Raw genomic sequence first — 16,665 nt, forward strand, 5'->3', positions numbered from 1 at the left:
TTCCTATATGATTATCCTTGTCTGGGCATAAATACCCTCAAAATAAAGCTGGCATTTCACACTTTTTCACACTATCTGCCGTACACTGACTCACATTATTATAGAAAGCATTCACTCCTATAATAATTAGCATTCCAGCATAGGCTAAACCTCCACAAATTAAAAATTCTTTTTGAGATCCCTTTTAGAAAACAATTGTTTCCCTTCAAATCACAAATTTTTAAATGTTCCAAGCTCAAATGGTTGTGCCAAATTGAGTCTATTTTCACTTTTCAAGAAAATCAGCAAATTTGAAAGCGATTTTAAAAGGGAGATGCAAATATCTGCCTTATTAAGTTGCCTTTTCAGGTAGTTTATTTTCTGTGTATGTTTGGCCCAGTGTTCTAACACCACAGTACAGTCTGTTCTAAATCTGGGTATGGAGTGCTTTTGAATAAGCATGGCTCACTTGCAGGGTGTTCCATCTTTTTTTCAGTTCTCTCGCTCTCTCCTCTGTATGTTCACCCATTCAATTAGCTGGCTCATTTACAGCAAGTACTGTGCTGTTGCCAAGGGTACGGCGAGCGACAGTTTTCATTGGACTGACTGTATCTGAGCAGATACAGACCACAAAGAACACTACCTCTTCTGGGCTGAGGCCATATTTAAACCTGCACCAGGTACTTTTGACATGCAGTTCTATGACTACCACAGACAGTGGTATTTTATCTCTATTGTGTGTCTGGAACAATTATTCAGCTCAGCATAATACAAACACACACTTACACACTTTTCACCTGTTGTTGAACAGCATTCTGTCCAAAAATGACCCTTCTGATCAACTTTTGTACTACTGTGGCAGTAACGGCACTTACTCTCTCTAGAAAATAGTCAATATTTGCTTTATATTAGATGATGATACAGGTCCAATTTTGCATGCATAGTGAAAAGAAAGAGCATATCAACACGTGTGTGTGTGTTCCCATTTAATGCACGAGGACACACATGAGGACCCCTTGCCGAGTTCCATTTTCTCTACTCACAGCTAAAACAGGGACTGAGCCGTGGGAGGTTAGTGAGTTCATAAAACACATCTCAGCATCCTGCTGTTGCCCTTTTGGGGTGAGTCGTGTCTTTCAGCTCTTACCAGAGGACTTATTTTCGGAGTACTTTATGGCACATTAGACCTTCTGCCTTGCTCAGTTTACACAGTAATATTTCATCAGGATCATTCAGAACATTATTACTTATGTATTCTGCTTAGATCGAAGCAGATTTCCAGCTTGCAAACAATTGCAGTCTTACATTGTACAAAAATCAGAGATGCACATATCTTTATGTGGTGTAAAATGCAACCAGCCATGTGAACCGATGTATGCTCAAGTCCTGTTTTCCTCCTGCAGAGGCCCACTCGCTGGGGTGATTGTGGGTGAGATGCAGGGCGATGAATCATGTTTAATTTTTTCTTCTTTTTTTTTTGGTGAAACATCAGCCTACACAATTTTATCTTAAGTTCATGGCCACGCGCAAGCTTGGCAGTCGCGCTGAATGTGGCTTTGTGTCTGTAATAGGCTAATTGGCTGACATACTTCAGCTGTTGAGGAAAAGTTTGTAATACGAGATTTGCGCCCGGCCTGGCACTAAATCTAAGTGAACTGAAAGTACCTCTTTATAACTTTCCTGTTGAACCTCTCCTAGCAACAGCTGTTACTAAGATTCTGAACTGAGTAGGTCTGTAAAACTGACCAACAAAACTGAAGTTCCATGTACTCCCATTGTAATGTGCAAAATAGGTGACCGTTATCATGGTTAAACAATAGTGTATACCTCGGACTGTGTATATTACCACGGAACATCATATTACTGAGATCAGTTTCAGATTCAGATGGGGACCGGGCCGTTAGGAAAGAAATCCTGTGATTGTTCCTCCAGTTGTGCATCATTGGGATTGGCATAGTGCCACTATCCAGTACCTAGGAGCCAAGGTAGTACACATCCCAACCAATAAGGCCCACGTGACCAGCAACAGCTGTACCCACTGGCACCCATCACGTGACATAATAAAAGAAAATAATTAAGTGGGCAGGAGAAAGATGGGTCATTAGTAAAATGAAGGCAAAGCCAAAAGAAAAATTTAACAAAAGAAAATATTTTTAAAAAAAGTGTGCTCAGAAGTAAAGGAGGAAGAGAGGGACTACGCATGCAGGAACATGCATAGATGCAGGGAAAGGGCATCGAATCATCGCTTGAAAGCTGCAGTTGTGGGTGCCATGATGATGTCCTCAGGGAGGGAGTTCCACGAGCCTATAACCTGCCTAGAGAACTGAGTCTCAGGTCTGATGTGGTCTGACCTGGGCTTAGTCAGTTTATTAGAATGTCCCCGAAGGGCTGGTAGGGTAGCTGGTGTAAATAGCCAAGTTAGGCCAGGTCCAATCTTATGCATGAGTATACAATAGGTGAGTATGAGGTCACCTTGAAGCCACCTATAGTGCAAGGAGAACATCCCTAGGGTTTCAAACCTAGTGCCATAGTCCATACCTTGCATGCCGCATACCAACTTAGTGCTAACCCGTAAAATGCATTCCAGGGTCAATTTGTCCCTCACGAGACAAGGTGGATTCACCTGAACGCAATATTCCAGGTGTGGCCTGACAAACACTGAGAATATCCTAACAAATATGTCACCGGTGATTTTACCAAAGGCTCTACGAACCTTCCATAGAACACGGAAACCTTTTGAGGCTGAATCCTGCCATTGATCACTAGCCTTGAAATCACCAGAAAGGGTGAAGCCTAGGTCTTTGATCTGGCTGACGGAGGGGATATTAAATGTTCCATAACTTGTTACAGGCAATTTGTGACCAACACGCAGTACAGAGAACTTCTCCCGGTTGATCAGTAGCTCCCATATCTCCGACCAACCCCAGAGCCGATCTAGGGCACTCTGTAAGTTATCTGCACCCCCAGGCTTGTCCACAGGAGCCCATAGTTTAAGGTCATCTGCAAACAACAGGGATGACAGATCCAGGGCCTCAGGGAAATCATTCACATACAAGGAAAACAGTATGGGCCCAAGTACAGACCCTTGAGCGACCCCACTAATAACAGCAGTCCTAGGTGACATGCTAGTGCCAACATGAACGCACTACCGTCGAGGAAGGCTGAGATCCAGTCCAACAACCTGCCACATATACCAAAGGTTCTCAATTTGAAACAAAGTCTTTGATGTGGAACCTTATCAAATGCCCTGCAGAAGTCTATAAAGACTACATCCACGGCATGGCCCTGCTGAACCATGTCGGCCCACATCTCCTCGGCAGACAGCAAGTTCGTCAGGCAGGAATATCCCTTCCGAAAACCATGCTGAATATCACTCAATAGATGGTGCCTAGTTAGGTAATCCTCCAGCTGCTCACAAACGATCCTCTCCATTAGCTTGACAATAATGCTTGTCAAGCTAACCGGTCTATAGTTCACCGGTTAGCTTCTCTCACCTTTTTTGAAAACTGGGCAAATCACAGCTTCCCGCCAGACCTTAGGTAAGGCAGTGGAATTGAACGATGCCGCCAGAGGAACGCACAGTTCAGATGCCAATTCCTTCAGGAGTTTAGGATGGAATCCTGGGGTGTCATCATCACCCAAGAGAACTGGAATAGAGTCCACTCTGCCCCCATGTGCTTTAAAGTATGAGAAAAGGGTGCCTCCTTAGCCTTATCCCTCATGGCCTCCTTAGCCTTATCCCTCATTAGCCTTCCATATATTTGGTCACTGTATCCGACCACCATTCCTTAGTCTCATCAGGTTGCATCTAAACAGCAACACCGCATGGTTGCTGGATTTTAGCAGTTGCCCATAGGACATATCACTGATAAAATCTGATTTAGCAAACACCAGATCTAAAATCGACGGTGATTGTTCACTCATAAACCTAGTTGGTTTGTCGACAAATTACCTCAATGGACTTTCGAGTGTGAATTCGAGAAGCCTATTCGCAAAGGCGCTAGACCCTGGGGAAGTTGTCAGAGCCCTCCAGCATATCTCAGGAGAATTAAAGTCCGCTGGAATCAAACACCTATTCAATGTGTGCAACCTCAAAGAATCGAAGCCAGCAGTGTCCAGGCTATCGGGACTTTTGTAGAAGACCACAATGCTGATACTGTTGGGATGAAAAATAGCAGTCAAGGCCACTGCTTGAACTGTATTGTTAGCACACACATACGTAACGACCCTACTCATGTCAATGTCAGATTTAACGTAGATAGCTACTCCTCCTCCATGACGTGGGACTGGTCTGTCAGCTCTAAATAAAGAATAGTTAGGTAAGATCACCTCATTATCCTGAATACGGGATGTGAGCCACATTTTAAACACTGCAATGACATCTGGTTTGAAGTCATCTACCAGTTGATCCAATTCGTGCATCTTATTACCTATGCTACGTACGTTCTTAAGAACTACTTTAAGTAGTCATCTACCACGATACTCGGGTTGTGCATCACCAATATCGGCTGTGACAGGGTGGTAGTGAACTGCCGGCAAACCACCCAAAAACCCACAAGGGTAAGGCCTTGTTCACCCATGGCACAAACGTGCCCTCAGATCTTTGAGTGTCTTTGCACGTTTTTGTAAGGTAGACTCGAACCCAGGTCAGCTAGGTGATGACACCGACAGCCTACTTGGTGAGCAACCACACTCTAATGATAGTGGGCCCGTGTGCAGAACAGTTAGATTGTGGAACAGGTAAAACAAGAAAAGTAAATAACAAAGGGGTGTTGAACCCCGGCCGCTTTGTTACAAGGCAGACAAAGACCCGCTAGACTGCCGCAGTTGAAGGGTATATCACCCTTCAAAGGAATGGAGGATGACAAAACTAGAGGAAAAACTAAACACCACGCCAAGCTTGGGAAAAGGGAGAACCAAGGATGCCACGGGATGAAAGGCAGCCCTGATGCACTGGGGGAAACCAAACTAAAGCTTCCCAAACAAACCAAGAAAACAGGGAGGAACTGTAATGGCTAAGGGGAGTTTTGGGAGAGAGACAGATTTAAGAGGGAAAACTGGAGGGGGGAGGGGACGTGTAAAAACACGGACACCTTCGCTGGGCAGAAGTAAGGTGTAGCACAACAGCTCACAGGCCTCAATACCCGAAGTTACCAGCTAGGAGCTTGGCTCAGAACTTTGGCAAAGATCCAGCACTGAGTGACTGGGTCACTAGGTCTAGCCCAGCTGTTGGGCGTTAAGCCTGTTTAGTGATGTGCCTAACTCGGCCTGGTACCGACCCTTACAGTTTTAATCTGTCAGCGAGAGGTAAATCCTCTTGCAGACTGATGTCAGAGCCCTTCAGCTTGAAGGCAAATCATAGAAGTGATTTGCGTTCATCAGGACTCGAGAGAACTACGCTGAGCAGTCTCGGTTTGGACTCCTCAGCCTTTGGCAGTGTTACCAAGCCTGGTAAGTTTACAAACTGTGACCCCTGGGTGACCTGCAGGCAGTATCTTACTGACGCAAGCCTTAAACCACAGTAGATCATCCATCATTCTGTTCTTCGGGCAGGACAAGGATGACTCACAAATGTTGCGACATATTATACTACAATCAGTGTATTGATCTCCTCTTCTAGGTGTATTGACTGCCCGGCTAAAACCAGAATTCAAGCCCACTTTTGTTGTCTTAGAACCAGTAAACACAGCAACTTTCGAATTCTCTAATGAAATAAGATCGCCAGAAGCAGCAGGGATGGGATTATTAATGATCTCTTCAGTGCTCATATTGTCTAGATCATGTGTGCGGTACGATAGGAATAGCGACGAGTTTGGGTTTTCTAACTGGTCATTTCGTCTTAGTCTCTAGACCGCTAGTTGTGACCAGTGGACAGTCCTCATCCATATCTGAACCAGATTGGGGTTGACTGATGTCAGGTATCCAACCATTATTAGCCAAAGGAAGTACCAAGTCTTGAACGTCCAAATCTACCGGAACTATTGTTCCTACTGGACAGGCCTCATTCTCTACACTATTTGCCCGCCTAGAGTTGCTAGAGATTAAATCTGTCAACACGGATAACTTGTCGTCCATCAACTGCAAACGTGCAGACAGTCCCTCTAACGCATCCAAACGTGCTAGTACTGCTTCTAACGAAGCGGACGATAAACCAGATCCATAGGTATCAAATCTAGAACAACAATCCGCACAGTTAAACACCTGCCCGGGTGAGCTCGACGAACATACTGATCGCTCTTCAGTTCCGTACACTACTTGTGGAACCACTGATCACAGCGGTCACACTGCATGCCCCCTGACGTTGTAATAACAACGTTGTAGTAACTCGAGGCATCCTGGCCTACCACACTTAATCAGTGTGCCAGATGATTCTGCCTTCGATTGGGTACTACTTCTTGCCAAGGTCATAGTATAATATCAAGAGCTAATAGCTAATATGTGGTTGGAAAAATCCCACATATAACATGCACAAGTCTTAAACAAAGGTTGCCAATAAAGCCTCCAGAGTCACTTGCTGTGCATTTCTGGCCGCATATGGGCCCTCTCTGTTGGAAAACCTTGGTTCAGTACAAGCTGTACGAAGTCCACCACAGATCAACTTTTAGCTGGCTAACTAGCTAGCAGCCAGTAACTTGACCATCTTGTCACGATAACATTCACTGTTTTTAATCCATTCAATTAAAATCTCTTTGATTTGTGCGTGGAACAAATGTCTGATGTATCCGTGTAAAGAGAGCAAATGCAGAGTTCGACCAGAGCAGTTCCAGCTGTTCCAGGGGTCCTAGTTAGCCTAGCTAGGTCACTCGAGTCTTCCCTCCTGCCCCACTCGAGTCCCAAGTAGGGCAGAAATTAAGAATTAAAGATTAAGAATTACATTTGTGAAACTCAGAGAAGCATACTATATAGCCTAAGGTACCAGGACAGCCCACACCAACCCCAATTATTGAGTTCAGTTGTTTCAACCACACCCATTGCTAACAAGTGTATAAAATATCAACTGTAGGTGCTAAAATGGACAATTTGTTTGGCCACGAAATGGTAGATCATGCAAACTCGTAGAATCATAACCATCACTGGAATCAACATTGGGCAAGAATTGTCAATTGGAAGCATTTGGAAATCGTTTTCCATAGCCAAGAAGCTGCACACAAGCTTAAGATCACCATGTGTAACGCCAAGCATCAGCTGGAGTGGTGTAAAGCATGCCACCACTGGACTCTGGAGCAGTGGAAACGTGCTCTCTGGAGTGATGAATCACAGGCTGTCTGGAAATATGATAAAAGAATCTGGGTTGAGCAGATGCCAAAAGAACACTAGCTCTGGGAATGCTAAGTGCCAACAGTAAAGTTTGGGTGAGGGATAATGGTCTGGGCATGGTTTTGAGGGTTTTGGTTAGGCACATACTTGTCATCCTTCAGGAATGAACTGGTAGTTGCTTTCCATTGATCAGTATTACATTAGCGTGTCACTGGATCATATGCACGCACAGCAAATGCCTTTTACTTCACTGGTTTCACAGACTGACTCATATGTCACCAACCAGCTAACTGCAGAAAGTCTGCTCTTTAATCACTCGTTAGTTAGTATGTCTGCAACAGTGTGAAAATACCATAAAGAAAAACAACTTCAGTTCTCAGTGGTCAGCCCATCTCTTCCTTTCAAAGAGTAGGAAATAAATGACTTAATGACTACCAGCCTGTTGCACTCACCCCAGTTGTCATGAAGTGCTTGGAGTGGCTGACCATGGCTCATATTAAGAACTCCAGCCCACCTACATTAAACCCACACCAGCATGCCTACAGGCAAACCACTCCACTGAGGATGCCATAACCTCTGTTATTGACTTCAGCTCAGTATTCAAAATCATACCTAAGAAGCTAGTCAGCAAATGCCACTCACTAGGACTAAGCCCATCACTCTGCAACTGGGTTCTAGATTTCCTACATAACAAGCTAACAGAGCATTAATAATAATACATGCATGAGTGCATTAACAATAATGCCTGACTATTATTCTGCAGTGGATCAATAGCTGGTCTATTTTCCCCCAGCCCTTTGTTCTTTGTCTATTCTCTATTGTCCTGGGGTTAATAGCTCATTGGATATTGTACAGAAAAGTTGATTGTAGTGTTAGCAAGGTCTGTCTACATATTGTCTGTCTGCATGATTATCTACTTCTGTTCTGTTAAAAGTAGAAGTGTACCCTGAGGTAACTATGCTACCTTTATCTTTTGCAACATCTGTGATGAGAAGAAATGACAGTAAGGCTGACTTAGAAAGATGAATTTCATGCTTTGTGCACACTGTGCCTGACTTAAGTACTGCAAACAGGTGCCAAGTTTGGCGAGTAAAATGTTAATTTATATAACAGATTTTCAGATCAAATTGGTCAGATCTGTGCTATTTTTTAGTCTCCTATTTAGTCATCTTACAGCCAGCTGACACCATGCTTGGAAGTATGACCTCTGCACACAACATTTTGCCAACACTTTGCTGTATGTCAAAACCTCTACCTGCGAGGTCAATGTCTCCTAGCAACAAACCATCAACAAAACCACTGGACTATATGTTTGTCATTTGTATGGCCTCCCAACCCTTTTGGTAGGATAATACCTACCATTTTGGTAGGACAAATAAATCCCTTGGATCAAATATTTCATAGTGTGATTGTGTTTTAACTGAAAAAAAACATTTGGACACATTCATATTGGATGGTTTCTCTGTGAAAATCTCAAACAGTCAATAATCACTGCTAGTCTGTGTCCAAATGCCTCCACAAACTGGTAGAATAAGAACATCTACTGCAGGGGGCAGAGCCTTTTCCTATAAAGTTCCCACACTATGGAATAACCTTCTTGTAAATGTTCGAGACTCAGACACAGCCTCAATATTTAAGGCTAGGCTGAAAACCTATCTGTACAGTCAGGTATTTTATTAACTACTTCCCATCTTAGGTAAAGTTCAAGTTCAAGTTCAAGGTGTAGATCTTGGGGTCCATGGGCATTGAGTTATGGTAAACTGGAACTATGATGCTGTCACTACACCTCTCTTTAGTCACTCAACTTTGTTGACTGAGAGCAGCAGAGTGCTTTGTTCCAGGGTGCCCTCATGCCTGTGTTTCCTTCTGGCTCTATCCTTTTAGCTGTATTGCCATAGCTAGATCTGCTGGAGTCCATATTTGCACATTATAGTTCCCTAATTTACACACCCTCGTACCTGGACATGCCTAATGATCTATTCTCTTTCTGCCAAAGTACACCTACACCTGATCTCATGATGTAACTCAGCCTTAACCCGTCTCAGCTGCCTTGGCTTCTCCCACCACCCCCTGATGTCCCCTGCTGTAACCCATCACAACTCCACCCCAGCCAACTACTTCACCATTGCCCTTGATGGACATTCTATTGCAGGACATTCTATTGGGTTTTGGACACGTGCACACCATTGGGACAAGACTAGGACCTCTAGAAAACAGAATTAGACATTAACTGCTTATTTTTTCATTATTTATATATTTTTCTCTTAAAACTGTTACTATTGTGGTGACCGTTGTCAGCCAGCGGAGTCTTGGATCCTCTCAAGGTTTCTTCCTCATGCTCTAGGAAATTTTTTCTTGCCACTGTCACCCTTGGCTCGCTCACTGGGAGCTTGGAGATGGACATTTGTAAAGTTGCTTTGTGAAAACATCTGTTGTAAAAAGCACTATATAAATACATTTGATTGGAATTTTGTATGTAGTATCTCTATCTGGACATACAACCGCCTGCAGATGGTGTGTCCCAGGTGTAGGGATGGCACCCAGGCAGGGTCAGTTTCCATCATCTCCTATGACGACTGACCTACAATGACATGAAAGGGGTGTCTTTTACCTAGCTACATACCATTTGACGACTCTACGATATTTCAGTGTCTTAGCAAGACCAACTGTCCCGTCTTTGCTGCCCTCCTTGGTTGTCTTTACTAGCGTGGTTTACGTTAATCCAAAACGTTAACGCAAGCTATTTAATGGAGAGAAAAACAGCATATTTAGTATTGATTTTTAAACAACAAAAACTCTTAGTAAAAGCTAATATGGACTCATAATATGGCCATTAGACATTACTTATAAGTAATTTGTAGAGATGCCTGGTGGTTGACTTTCTGAGTCTGAATGACTGAGCAAAGACGAGGGGGCGGGGTAAAGCAAATCAGTGTCTAACCCCTAGATATCTGTGGTACCGCCATGCAAAAATGAGCACACTGGCGGGAATGGGAAATGGGGCTTGAGCACTCAGGAAAGTAGGTAGAGTAGGTGTCGCCTGCTGATTTATTCGAATAAGTTCGATGGTATTGACAGTTATAACAATTCACATTATATTTAAAATGAATTACACACGTAGTTATATTATAAAGCGAAGATCATTTGATGTTTTAGATCGGAGACGTTCCCTGGTTAAAGGGCAAAGGAAAGAAGCACTGATCTGCTGAATTCTGCTAGCTTTGTAACCTATCTCACTTTTGCCTGGAAGGTCATTTATGCATCTGCGGTCGTTTGCTTCCTTTTAGCCGACTGACCATATGAACCTCTGAACGTTCACAGGATACTTTTTAAAAATCTTTATTTAACAAGAAAATCTTAATTATTCCAGCATCGTGAAAACATCGTGGCATTATAAAGTCGAGGCACGCCATTTTACTTTTGAAGTATATCGGCGTTTTGAACAGTTGTTCACCGATTAGCTAGCTAGCTGACGCTACGTAGCTATCTTAGCGTAGCTCCCCGGCTAAGTGTTAATTCCACAAGAGCAGTTACGGTGGTAGACTGTACCGGACAGCCCGTGCGTGTGATCAGTAGACTGCACCGGACAGCCCTTGTGTGATCGGGATTTTAAACGTAAGAGCTCTTTATTTAGCTAGCAGTATTCGAGGCCTGTATGAATAAACATCGGTCACTAACTAGCTCGGTGGCTAGTTGCATATTATTGATCCAATTTTACGTAATTTCGAGAGCTAAATATGCCATTTTCATTAAAATACCGCTGCTGAAATGCATTTACAGTTTGGCGTTTCAAACTTGCACTAAATCCAGCTAGTTAACTAGTTTACTGTCAAGTTAGCTAAGCTCGTGAACCTCAATGGTTAGCATAAAAACTAAAGGCTCAACTATTAGCTGCTTAGCTAAAGGGTTAGCATGTGGGTCCTCGTGCTGCGGCGGGTGGGGGATGGGCGGTTGTGTTTCCTCACAGCGGACGGGAACGTTGACAGTTAGCTTAGCAGACCAACCCAACAGTTAGTCAAAAGCTATTCATTTAGCCAGCTAACAGCTAGATAGCTAGGCTAACTTTCCAGAGCCGGCTTTGTTAGTAAGCTAACTAGCTTAGCATTTTTGTGACCCTTTTTTAATTAACATCGTACCGTCGTGGTTGCTAAACATTTACGGTTCAGTAATTAGTAAAGAAGTCAGATATAATCAAATGTTAGCTAGAACGATGTAGTTAGCTAACAGTGTCGCTAGCTAAGTTAACTAGCTAACCTATCTAGTTTGCTAGGTGCATCGGTGTCTACCTAACATTAGTTCGCTTTCCCAGTTGGTTGTAAAATTGTTCATATATTGAAACCGCTAGCTAGCATGGCTACCTAACGTATCTAGCTAGTTTGGCTAACTAATGCATTTTAAAACTGATCGGATCAATTCTAGCAACAGCAAAAAATATTTTGTAAGCAAGTGACATATCTAACCTACCTGTTTCGCATCAGCGTTTTACTGGCTGCAATGCAGCTGTTATGTTAATTGTTGTTTGTCTCGTTGATAAATCTGGTCTACAATGCACTTTATTTGGGTATGTTTAGAAATAGTCGTCAAATAAGCGCAAGGAAGTATTTATCGCTTCTTTTCTGAAGTATAATGCTTGTGCAACTGCTATGGTTTACTTAACATCTAACTAACCGTCCCTTTCAATTTAAGATGTATATGACAGATGGCGAATAATTGCTCCAACCTAATTTGAGTGTTTAAATTATTTTCTCAGGCTAGATAATCATGTTAAACAGAATAAAATTAAATCGTCTCAGTGTTTACATACAAAAGTATATGATCTAGAATTAGTTGCGTTTTTATTTGAGGTTTCTGACTAGTAAATTGATGTGCAGTGTCACGCTTTTAAGAAGTGAAAGCGGCTGTATGATTCGCGCATACGCTGTTCCGACCCACTCGTGCTGGCGCGCGCGCGTGTGTAAATATGTATAAAAATATGTATATGTTCAGCGTTTTTAATGCTGCGGCTACTGCAGGAGAGATGCTATGACGTATGTCTGATCCTTGAGGATCGAATGATGTCTGGCATTTCGTTCTCAAAGCCCTCTTGTATTTTACGTGGTGTAGTTTGCTTATTTTGTGTACACCCGAGTCTTGTATGCTTTATGTAACAATGCAATAGGAGCTTTTTAAAAAAAAAAAAAACAGTTTATCACGGTACCATTTTATTGAAAATTGTATATAGACTTTTGGCTAAGGTATTCATTGTTGATTTGCTAGTTTTTGGTTTGTTTGTTTTTTTGTTTTGTTTTTGAAGATGTAAAGCGGGTGGGTAACATCCATAACTTGGTGTTTTTTTTCCCCTCCTAATCAGGCTGAAGAACTTTGTGTTCCCATGGATAGCAAGGTTGTAAGCATCTAATCGACACTTGATCTCATGGTAAGTTCTAGATTTGATACAGTTTTATCTTAGGCTCACTCCGTGTCTGACCTCTTCTCAGGTGATAGTGTTGTCTGGAACCAAGAGTCTTTGATGGTGTTGCACTAGGCAACACGATTGTGATACTGGGTTTTTTGCTGTCATGGGCCAGAGACTACCTCTTTTTCGTTGATCTGTTCATTTGCCATGTAGGTCTCCGAAAGAATTGTTTATTTTTACTTCAGAAAAGCTGTACAGCTCTGTTTTTGCCTGCTTGCCATAAGATTTAATCATTTTTTGTAATAGTTATGCTAACAACTGCTTATCTTAAGGTTTGAGTGTGCTTGAAGGTAGATTTCTATTTACATTTTTGGCATTTAGCTGATGCTTTTATCCGAAGCGACTTACAACTAGGTCTGAATACAATTTGAGCAATTGAGGGTTAAAGGCCTTGCTCGGGACCCAAAAGTGGCAACTTGCCAGTGGTGGGGCTTGAATTGGCAACCTTCCAATTACAGTTTGAGTACCTTACCACTGAGCTATCATGGCCCCAGGTAGATGGTGCTTGAAGCCTCTTTGCAGGACTTCATTGTTTTATTAGGTTATTCCCAATGTCTAATGTGCTAATGCACTAAATCTCAGGGTCAAAAAAGAAAAGATAACATTTTGATACTCTGCTAATTACTGTTTGGTCTAGGCTGGCTGAATGGTTAATCCAAAACAGCTTGTAACATGATCACTAGTCTTTCTCCTGCTGTCTGCATGAAGGTAGAAATGTTTTGCATGTTAGACTACAATGATGTGGTAACTGTATCAGTCACTGTAAATGAATATCCCCTCCCCATATGATAAACAGCCTGTTTCTAACAAAATCTCAAGATTTTGGCTTGGGAAGCACTACTACATAACAAACATACTTCTCTTATGTTTTCTATTGTTAGATTAATAATAATATTTCACAGCTTCTGCTGTAAGTGTAATTTACCCTAGTCTCACTACAAGCATTTCAATGTTTGATGTCCGACATGCTATGACGCATTAAATGACGTATGATGCATTTAAAGACTTTGACTTTGATTTTAGTGCTGTAGGCCAGGGCATAATGTGCAGCTTCCACCACTGTACTGTAATTCCACATGCAAACAAATTACTTGACTTGGCTCAGGGCCACCAAGGAAAGGTACAAGATCCTTCTTTTATTCTTTCATCTCTTTACTCTGAAGTTTTCTTTGGCTGAGCATAACAGCCAAAGGAGGCCACATATCAGTGTAAAGATGTTTTAAACACACAAAGCAACAAACAGCAGCAAAGCACATGGGGTTGAAGGGGTTTGGCTGGTTTATAATTTCATATCACACACATTGATATGGTGTTACTTATGTCATCTCTAAGTTTGCTACATGTGTAGATCATTTTAAAGTTTTTTCACAAAATGTATTGCAGTTTGTCTTGGTGGTCTTTTGTGCGTTGTGGCACTGATGCATCAGTATTGCAGAGGGCAGGGTTGTGATCCCAATTACCACATGACACATTGTGCGGCAGTGGTTGTCTTGCAGTAAGTTAATAAGTCCAGCCATTGCAGTGATGCATGGCATGACACAAGGAGTGTACTGTTTGTGTCTTTTCCAGGCTCCTCACTTGCCCTGACGTCTTGGTTTAACCAGGATCCAAAATGAGCATAAGCAGTGATGAGGTCAACTTCCTGGTCTACAGATACCTGCAGGAGTCAGGTAGGAAATTCCTGAAATGTTGAGTCTCCACATCATGATCCTAGCCAAGCAAGGGCCCTCCTGCCATTAGCTGGCAGCTAGCAGCAGTTAGCACTGTTCTTTTACCCTGCCTGGCTGCCAGTTGCAAACATTGATTTCCTGCTTCGTGCTCGATGCTCCCAGATGAATTGCATGCTGGCTGTTGCAGTGAAGGAAAGGACAGGAACTGGCCCTGAAACTTCTGTGACATTCAAAAGGTGGCCCAAGCATCAGGGTCCGATGCTAAGGGCTTTAATCACCTGAGAACATCAGAGTAGGGTCAGAGTTGAGAAATCTGCGCTGATTTGCCGCTTGGCTAACTCTCTGCACTTCTATGTCTCTTGCAATCTTTTATACTCATGTGGCTTCCCTTTTACTACTTTTTAATGTCAGGTTTGACAGCTCTTTCTTTCCAAGTTTCTTTTGAAATATTTTGATAGTCTTTTTAAAGTGATTAAGAAAGAGAAAAAAAATGGCATGGTACAGTTTGGTGTTGTGTGGATGTATGTTGAGGCTAGGCATGCTTGCAAACAACAAAGTTGTAGCTGCAACATTTTTGCCTTGACGCGCAAATCAAGAGAAGGATGCATTACGAAATAATGACTTTACATACGACACTTGTCCAGACTAGTCCAGTAGCCACCTCAACCCAAAGCAGTGCTTCCTGTCGCAGGCTTCTCCCACTCGGCCTTCACGTTTGGCATAGAGAGCCACATTAGCCAGTCCAACATCAACGGTGCCCTGGTGCCCCCCGCAGCCCTCATCTCCATCATCCAGAAGGGTCTGCAGTATGTGGAGGCTGAGGTCAGCATCAATGAGGTAATGATAAATAAGAATTTGAATTTTTTTTAACTTTTTGTTAAGATAAGGAGAGAATTATAAATAATGGTTGTTACAAGGAGATAAACAGTAGACTCCCATAGGCACTACAGCCGTTAGATTGATGGGGAACGTTGTGGCTATTTTGTCCTCTGGGACATAACTGGCTGGCTCTGCCCTTCCAGGACGGCACGCTGTTTGACGGGCGGCCAATTGAGTCGCTGTCGCTGATCGACGCCGTGATGCCGGACGTGGTGCAGACCCGGCAGCAGGTGTACCGTGATAAGCTGGCCCAACAGCAAGCCGCTGCGGCCACGGGCACCCCTGGCCCCATCGGGGCCAAGAATGGAGAGAGTGCTGCAAATGGGGAGGAGAACGGCGCACACTCCTTACCTAGTGAGCTTGCATTTGTGCGCGTGAATGCACACACATGCTTACTTTGGTGGGTGCACAGGGTTCAGTGAAGATACTGTAGACTAGGCTGTTTGTACTAGCACAAGGATGAACTTTGTGAGGCAGTGGCAAAGTACTTAGCTTGGTTACGTAAGCTGTGCTGAATAAGCGTCTGTCAAATGCTGGAAATGCAAGTGCAGTGTGACTCCCATGTAGCCAGTGTAGTTTCTTCAGTCAATGGCTCCTGCATCTTTCGTATTTCACACCATGCCATTGTGTGACCCACTCTCGTGCCCTGTCCAGACCACCACTCGGATATGATGGAGGTGGACCGGGCTGTGGAGATCCCGGCAAGCAAAGCCATGGTTCTCCGCGGCCATGAGTCGGAGGTGTTCATCTGCGCCTGGAACCCTGTCAGCGACCTGCTTGCCTCTGGGTCAGTCAGAGTGGGTGTGATTGGAAGGGGGGTGCAGCACGCGTGTGTGTGTGTTTACTCCCTTTGTGGGGCTGTGCATTTTTCACAGCAAGTGATTGTGTGTGCTTGTATATGTGTACTTAACATTATTTGATTGTGTGCACATGTTCCATGCCATGTATGTGTTTTCATGCCGTGTGTGTAGGTCCGGGGACTCGACGGCGCGAATCTGGAACTTGAGTGAGAGCAGCTCAGGCGGCTCCACACAGCTAGTGCTGCGTCACTGCATCCGTGAGGGCGGCCAGGACGTACCCAGCAACAAAGATGTCACCTCGCTGGACTGGAATGTGAGAGCTGCTTCCACCCCTCTGACCTGCCTGCCCAACAGCTGCTCTGCTCTGTGGTGACCTGCCTTTGGTCTCCCTTTCTCTTGTCCCGCCTTCCCTCGTTAGGCCTCTCGCTTGTCCCTCCACATAGCTGTGCTAGATTTGCGCGCAAAATTTAACTGCAAGTTCAAACTCTGAACCACGTTCATAGTATTTTGAAAGAGTAGAGACATCTTGACATGTGTGCTGAAAATTGATAACTCATTACAAGTTTGGTTTTGTCAGTGACAAAATGATGGATCTTGTGTGTCTCTCTCTTTCTTTCTTTTTCTT

General features: G+C 43.4%; 1 protein-coding gene and 1 long non-coding RNA gene across 4 annotated transcripts in view; one reads left to right on the plus strand and one right to left on the minus strand.

The window, feature by feature from the left end:
• Nucleotides 1-9,528: 9,528 nt before the first annotated feature.
• On the minus strand, nucleotides 9,529-12,566 carry LOC145652646 (uncharacterized). Its single transcript, XR_014118907.1, has 3 exons — nucleotides 11,701-12,566; nucleotides 9,860-9,976; nucleotides 9,529-9,665 (listed from the first exon to the last, which is right to left on the minus strand). It is a non-coding gene; the product is annotated as an uncharacterized LOC145652646 (long non-coding RNA).
• The window catches only part of tbl1xr1b (TBL1X/Y related 1b), a 14,909-nt gene continuing 8,466 nt past the window's right edge, over nucleotides 10,223-16,665 (plus strand). For 2 of the 3 annotated variants that reach the window (XM_026998372.3, XM_081703610.1), the window contains exons 1-7: nucleotides 10,489-10,851; nucleotides 12,587-12,652; nucleotides 14,261-14,361; nucleotides 15,053-15,198; nucleotides 15,384-15,594; nucleotides 15,895-16,027; nucleotides 16,212-16,353. In XM_026998372.3, the coding sequence (XP_026854173.1) occupies nucleotides 14,304-14,361; nucleotides 15,053-15,198; nucleotides 15,384-15,594; nucleotides 15,895-16,027; nucleotides 16,212-16,353 (690 nt within the window). In that variant the 5' untranslated portion in view covers nucleotides 10,489-10,851; nucleotides 12,587-12,652; nucleotides 14,261-14,303. Of the gene's footprint in view, nucleotides 10,257-10,488; nucleotides 10,852-12,586; nucleotides 12,653-14,260; nucleotides 14,362-15,052; nucleotides 15,199-15,383; nucleotides 15,595-15,894; nucleotides 16,028-16,211; nucleotides 16,354-16,665 lie in introns of those variants that run through there. The other variant, XM_035536421.2, reaches the window with a different exon arrangement.

Source organism: Electrophorus electricus, chromosome 20, assembly GCF_041902795.1.
Source record: "Electrophorus electricus isolate QZ-2024a chromosome 20, ASM4190279v1, whole genome shotgun sequence".
In the NCBI taxonomy this organism is placed as follows: Eukaryota; Metazoa; Chordata; class Actinopteri; order Gymnotiformes; family Gymnotidae; genus Electrophorus; species Electrophorus electricus.